At 38.0% G+C, this 7840-nt stretch overlaps 1 protein-coding gene across 1 annotated transcript; it reads left to right on the forward strand.

Moving 5' to 3' along the window:
- Positions 1-210: 210 nt before the first annotated feature.
- Positions 211-7359, forward strand: LOC103254444 (thioredoxin domain-containing protein 16-like; the record flags this gene model as incomplete). The annotated part of the gene is made up of 3 exons (XM_008052541.1): positions 211-334; positions 6014-6157; positions 7287-7359. Coding segments are annotated over 3 exons (341 nt in total), but the record flags the coding sequence as incomplete, so codon positions are not given.
- Positions 7360-7840: the final 481 nt, after the last annotated feature.

Below are 7840 nucleotides of genomic sequence, written 5' to 3' on the forward strand. Positions count from 1 at the left end.
TACCTTCCTTTCAGTGTGCACATTGTCTTTATATAAGGCATGCTTTGGATGCTTTTCTTTTCATAGGAATCTTGCAGTTAATTTCCTTTTTTGTTTTATTTGATTTTAAAATTGAAGTTCAAAGGTTTAATGTCAAACAAATAAAGCACTTTTATATTAAAATGCTTTATTATATTTTACTCATTTTTTAAAAAACTAATGTATTTCTAGGGAGTACCAGTGGAATTTTTGGTGTTACGTGATGTTGACTTAATAATATCTCATGTGGAAAATAATATGCACATTGAAGAAATGCAAGAAGATGAAGACGATTACGTGGAAGGCCCAGCTGTGGGTAAGTTGCTGTAATGCTCGCCCCGCTCCTGCCCGGCCCCCCAGGGTCAGGGAAATGTCCAGTGATCTAAATTTCCCATAGCATGTATTCATGTTCAAGAATCTGTGAAGAATCCTGGTGGAATTTATTTTGAATCACATTTTATGAAGTTGACTTGCTGAAAGCACGTAAGGATGCTGTGTTTTCTTCGTGTGACACCTTCCATTGTTACCTGTCAGGCTTCAGACTTCCCACATCTGTGCCTTCATCTGCCACATCAGTGCCTTTGGCCCTTCTCACCTAGTCCTTGTTTAAAAACTCCACTCAGAAGCCACAGCATATTTCGTTTTTATTATTTTTACTAGGAGACAAAATTCTAATGAATACCATTGTGTTTGTGGTTGTGAATAAGTCTAGTTGTTAACAGTATAGTGAGTCATTTTCAATAACGTTTTAATTCTTATTTTAAACAGTTATTCCTTTTTTTAAATTACCCTTATTGCTTACATTTATGAAGTATTCTGTAGTAATTCCCCACATATTGTTTACTTTAATTGATATCCTCTGAGTTAGCTGATGCCACCTTCATTTTATAGATGAAGAGCCTGCAGTTCCTGTGAGTTCAGTCATTTGCTCTCAGACACATTGTCATTATTATCATTATTGTTCCTGATCCATCTTTTGTAACATTTCTGCTACTCTGCAATTGTTCATTGGCTTTTCTCTCTTCACCACTGGTCTGTAAATGTCTCTAAATCCAGGGTTACATCTTGTTTGTTCTTGTATACCATTGAGTTAACATTGAATTTATATAGTACCGTTATCATGAGCCCCAAGAAGGAAGCGATTTACCTCATGTTTTCATGAAGTCTATTCCTTATGATGATCAAAGTCTATGTCACAAATGTAATAAGAGCTGTCAGTGACCAGTTTCTTGGTGTGAGCTGAGTCTGGTTCTTTTCTGATATGCAGAGATTAGAATTGCTTGTGTTCCTCTGTAGAGTTTTCGACAGGCTTGTCGTTCCTTAGGCAACCTGTGTTCCGGTCTCGTGCTTTCTGCTTTATTTCTATTATGGCTCATATGTTTGGACCTTCACAGTTAGGGGACTTGCCCCAGTCTCAGCTTAATATGATTCCTGTCCTCAGTGGGAGTTGCCTGTTTCAGGATTTCCTGGTGGTCACATCCCCTCCATTGCTTCGTGAGTCTATGGCCTTAGATTGCCCTTTGGTGGTTACTGCCTTCTTTTTTCTTTTTTTTTTCTTTTATTTTTTAATTGACCAGTAATAATTGTACCTATTCATGGGGTGTGTAGTGCTGTTTCAAGACACATAATGTACAGTGATTAGATCAGGGTAATTAGCATATCCGTCATATCAGGCATTTATCATTTTTTGTGTTGGAAACGATCAATAACTACCAGCCTGTTTCTAATATTTCTTCTCTTGCAGTTTTGCCCTAGTTTAAATCTTAACTTCCTGTTGTCTATATTCCATACTGGCCCAGAATATCATATGATGTGTCCATCTACATAATTCTTTCCCTTTTCTATATATCATTTCCATCTATATAGGAAAACTAGGTGAGGATTAGGAAAGAAGTTGTTACCATTTGAGAGTATAAATCAGAAACAAGTGTCTCCCAAAGGAGATGGGCAAAGCATGACCCGGAATATAAAAGAGTGGGTCCCACAAAAGGGCAACATGAAAGACAAAAAAAGAAACATGGGTGGCTAAAAGTGGTGTGTTTGTATTGGTGAATAGGTGAAAGGAGGAAAGCCCAGGAGTAGGTGACTTTGCGGGTGAGAATAGAGGAAAAGGGAGGTACTGCAATTAGAGAAGAAGGGATGAATTACCTGCACACATATGTTTGTTGCAGCTCTATTCACAATAGCAAAAAGATGGAACCAACCATGTTGCCCATCGAAGCTGGATTGGATTTAAAAAATGTGGTACACAGTGGCATATCATGCAGCCGTAAAGGAGGACAAACATACGGACTTTGCAGCAGCTTGGATGGATTTACAGTCGATCATACTCAGTGATCTAGCACAGAAACAAGGAACAGAGTACCATATGTTCTCACTCATAAGCAGACCTTGAACAATTATAATCCTATAAGAAAGTGATTGGTAGTAGTGGGAAACTGCCAGGGACGGGGGGTGGGATTGGCAGTTGAGGGAAGCTGCTATGGGATGGAGGGGCATATCTCATCAACAAGGGTACCTGCATAATCAATGCTTGTATACATAAACCTGAATTGTACCCCACATCTTTATAATAAAGAAAAGGAAAAGAAAAAGAAAGCCAAGGAGTAGGTGAATTTGCAGGTGAGAGTGGAGGAAAAAGGAGGTACTGCAACAAGAGAAGAACGGATGAACTGAAAAAGGAAAAGACTGGCAGGAAAATGAAAATATGTAAATAAGAAAAATATAATGAATAAGAAAATAGGTCTCTACTAGTTTTGGTATTGAGGATGTAACTTTTTGGTGGCATGGAATTTGGTGTTTGAAAAGACATTAAAGTTAATGTAGTGCGACTCTTACGTGTTAGGTTATGTGAGCTATGTTATGTTACTCTATGTGAGTTGAACACTGAGGCCCAAAGCGTTGTGTGGTCAGTTAGAGTCATACAGTAGAAAATGGATGAGATGATCTTGAATCCTAGATCTAGAGTTTTATTTTTTTATTTTATTATTTTGAGTCGGGGTCTCACTCTGTCAACCAGGCTGCAGTGCAGTGGCATGATCACAGCTCACCACAGTCTTAAAACTCCTGGACTCAAGCAATCCTCACACCTCAGCCTCCTAAGTCACTCAGATTATAGGCATGTGCCACCACGCCCAGCTAATTTTGTAATTTCCTTGTAGAGACAAGGTGTCACTACGTGGTTTTGAACTCCTGGGCTCAAGCTGTCCTCCAGCCGCAGCCTCCCAAAGTGCTGGGATTACAGGCATGAGCTGCTGAGCCTGGCCTCAGACCTAGACTTTTATTTTATAATACTGTCATGTGTTGCTTAACTACAGGGATATGCTCTGGGAAATGCATTGTTACACAGTTTCTTTGTGCGAACATAATAGAGTGTACTTACACGAACTTAGATGGCATAAACCTACGGTGTATGGTATAGCCTAAACCTGTACAGCATGTTCCTTGCTGAATGTTGTAGACAAATGTAACATGGTGGCATTTGTGTATGTAAACATACCTAACTATGGAAAAGGTACACTTCAGGTATGGTCTGGATATAAAAAATGGCACACCTGTAAAGGATGCTTATCCAGAATGAGCTTGCAGGGCTGAAAATTGCTTTGGGCGAGTCAGTGAGTGTGAATGCCTGGGACATTATTGTACACTACTGTAGATCTATACATACCATACACTTAGACTACACTAAATTTATAAAAAATGTTTTTCTTCAATGATCAATTAACCTTAGCTTAATGTCAGTCTTTTACTTTATGTCTTAATTTGTTTAACTTTTTGACCCTTGCATAATAACTTGTAGCTTAAAACACAAACGTATTGTATAGCTATACAGAAATAGTTTCTTTTTTTATATCCTTATCGTGTAAGCTTTTTTCTGTTCTTAAATTTTAAAATTTTATTTTTTAAACTTTTTTGTTAAAAATGAAAATGCAAGCACACACATTAGCCTCAGCCTACACAGGGTCAGGATCATCAGTATCACTGTATTCCACCCTCATATATTGTCTCTCTGAAAAGTCTCTAGGGGCAGTACCCTGCATGCAGCTGTTATCTCCTCTGATAACAATGCCTTTTCTGGAATATCTCCTGAAGGATCTGCCTGAAGCTGTTCATTTTTTACTTTGTAAGTAGAAAGAGTACACTCTAAAAAAACAGACTGGGCACATGGCTCTACCTGTGATCCTGGATTTTAGGAAACCAAGGCAGGAGGATTGCTTGGGCCCAGGAGTTCAAGACCAGCTTAGGAAATGTAGCGAAACTACCTGTCTACCAAAAAAAAAAAAAAAAAAAAGTGCCAGTTATAGTGGCACATGCCTGTAGTCTCAGCATCACCACAACACCTGAGTAATGTGTTATGCTATGATCTTACAAGGGCTGCAACACCTAGGTGATGGGAGTTTTTCAGCTCCTTTGTAACCTTATGGGACCACAATCGCATACGGGGCCCTTTGTTGACCGAAACATTATTGTGCGGCACATGACTGTATTATATATAAAATAATACTTCAGTTCTTTGAAATCATTGCTTCTTCTCTTTCTTCCTTTCTTTTTAGTGTGTTGTTACAGAAAATTTTGAACACGCCATAAAATAGGATAATAGAACAAACCTCCTGGTATCTATCAAATTGGCCCCAACTGCCATCACCCCATAGCTAAACCTGCTGCTTCACTCCCTGTTTGTTATTTTGTAGCCATTCCCAAACATATAATTCTATCCATAAATACTTCCCTGTATGTTTTGAAAATATAAGACTTTTTCTTTTTTAAAAGTAACATAATTAAAACTATTATAATAGCTAAAAAAGTAACTGTTCTTACTATCATCAGCTGCTTACACAGTGTTTGCATTTCTGATTGCACCATGCTCTTTCAGGCCACTGTTCCTTTGCACATGCTGTGCCTTTGCTCCATGTGCCACCACTGCCTCTCCTCTCTGCCTCCTGAGTTTTATTTTTTCCTTTAATAGCTAAGAAGCTTTGTGTCTTTAATCAAGTTAGATGCTCCTTCTGTGTTACAAACAATCTGCACAGACTTCCAATAGAATATTTATGAAATCAAAATGTGTTTTACCACATACATTGATGAATGGATGGATCTATCAATGTATTGACTAATCTAATGAAAGGTTTTCACATATTTGGAATCCACTCCTAACTTGATGCACTTAGGATAAAATCCAAACTTCTCAGCTCATATGGCTTCTTATGATCCAGCCACTGCCTACCCTAGAATTTTCTTATGCCATTTGCTCCTTTCTTCCCATCTTGTTTTAGTCAAATTTTCCTCAGAGCTTTTGTATATTTTATTCTCTTTGTCTAAAACATTCTTTTCTTGTTTCTCTATCTGCAGACTTTGAGTTTCCTGATCTAAATCTCTCTGTTTATCATATCTACTATCAGGGGAGATGTAGCTCACTAGAACACCAACCCCACTGCAAGCAATTTACTTATGTAGCAAATCCTCACATGTATTCCGTCAACTCTGAAATAAATTAAAATAAAAAATTAAAAGTTTAAAAACACTCCCTGCTATGATTTACCTTTCTTCATGAACTGATAATCATTTATAGTTATATATTTATTCAGTAATCGGTTTGTCTTTTCCTCAGCTAGCAACTCCATGTGGTCAGAGACCACGTTTGTTTTGTTTACCACTTTCCCTAGTGTCCACCAGAGTGCTTGGCATATAGTAGAGGCAGATAGACACTGTCCAAGATGTATGGTAGAACCCTTTTGGATTATAAATTAATATAGTTATATAGGAGCAAAATAGCACTACTTATTATTAGTAGAACAAATTTTAATTTTGGAATTGACTAAAATTTCACAATTCTGAGTCAGGAAGCATCTCAGAGATGTTGAAGGTAGGAAGCCAGGCAAAGGTTTCAAAATATTATGACTTTTAACTATTAAGATAGTATGAATTCAAAAGTTTCTGCTTAAATATTTTAAATTATCTATCTATATTTAAATTAATTTCTTTTCAAACATTTTAGATACTCAAGATGACGAAGTGGCAGAAACTGTTTACAGAGACAGGAAGAGGCAGCTACCTTTGGAACTTACAGTGGAACTAACAGAAGAGACATTTAACGCGACAGTCATGGCTTCTGACAGCATAGTGCTCTTCTATGCCGGGTGTGAGTAGGAGCCTTTAGAAGAAATTATCTGTATTATATACTAGGACATCTAAAAGTACACAGATTTAATTTTTCATTCTGCATATCACACGTTGTAAAAATGACAGAGCTTTCATATGTCTCAGGTTATCTACACACATTGAGGCATTCACTTCTAACTGGTTCTGGGATTGTACAGCCGGTTTATATGTGATTTACAGCTTAAAGGCTAATTACTCAGAGATCTGTCACAGAAACAAAGAACTGAGTCCCCATGTTCTCACTCATAAGTGGATCCTGAACATTTATCATGACACTACAAGAAAGGGATTGGCTGTAGCGGGACACTCCCAGAGAGGTTGGGGGGGGTTGGCACATAGCATCAATAAGGGCACCTCATCCCAAACCAGGCCAAGTGAGGACCCAAGGGAAGCCCAAACTTCACCTGTATGATGACCGCTTATGTACCTAATCCTGAATTGTACTCCACATCTTTAAAATAATAATTGTAAAAATTAAAGGTTAGTGATTAAGCTAGATGTTAATTTTTATAAGCTTTTATTCAAGCCAATGGTTTTGAATGTATTAACAGTTCTTAAAGATTTGTAGTAAATTTATTGCTTTTATCTTCAAATAATAGCCATTCAGCTATATTCCTTGCAGTACAAATGCAGAAAGTTGTCTGCCTTTGAAACTCCCTTAAATGTTTGGACCTTCTTGAGGGCTGTAGATTAAGATACTTCTCATTAGGAAATAACAAAGCCGGGTTCGGTGGCTCGGCCTGTAATCCCATGCCTTTGGGAGGCTGAGGTGAGCGGATTGCTTGAGTCCGCGGGTTCAAGACCTGCCCGGGCAGCGAGACCTCATCTCTACAATACATCAGAATAAATCAGCCGGACATGGTAGCGCACGCCTGTAGTTCCTGCTACTTGGAAGGCTGAGGCGGAAGGATCGCCGGAGCCCAGCAGGTCAAGGCAGCGGTGGCCGGGAGCGGCCACTGTACTCCAGTCTGGGCGACAGAGGAGACTCCAACTCAAAAAAAAAAAAGAATAACAAATTTGGGAAACCCCATAAATCTATATGTTTGTTATATCTAAGTGTGGGTGCTTTGGAGATACACATGCATTTTGTTGAATTTTTTTTCATGTAGGGCAAGCAGTATCCATGGCATTTTTGCAGTCCTATATTGATGTGGCAATTAAATTGAAAGGTATTGTACTATGGTATGCATGCTTATTTTCCTGATTCTGAGCTGTAGCTATTTGTAAAACTATATGTTATGTTAAAGAGGTAGAAAGCTATATAACATAAAATTTCAGGTTATTATGTTTGTGTCTCCAAGGTTAAGTTAATGAGCCAAGAGTTTCCAAAGCGTCCAGAAGCATTCACTAGGATTTGTCTTCATGGAACTGTTTATAATAGAAAGTAGAAAACTTATACATTGCATACTTGTGGCTACACAGTTAATTCAGGAATCTTTTGGCCGAATTCAGTCTTTCAGTGACCATTTTTTGAGTGTCTGCTCTGTGCTAATTACTATTAAATGTTGAGAATAAAAATTTGGCAGATAAAACCCAGTCTCACACTCTAATGAGAGATGAAAGATCCAGTGTTTTTGAAGTTAGTTTACTTCTCATAGACTAGATCTTTTTAAAACTATCATGAAACCAGATCCAGTTGTAGGCAAATATGAATCCAAGCAAT

The sequence above is a fragment of the Carlito syrichta genome, unplaced genomic scaffold (assembly GCF_000164805.1).
Source record: "Carlito syrichta isolate Samal-C Ts95f unplaced genomic scaffold, Tarsius_syrichta-2.0.1 Scaffold280132, whole genome shotgun sequence".
Lineage (NCBI taxonomy): Eukaryota > Metazoa > Chordata > Mammalia > Primates > Tarsiidae > Carlito > Carlito syrichta.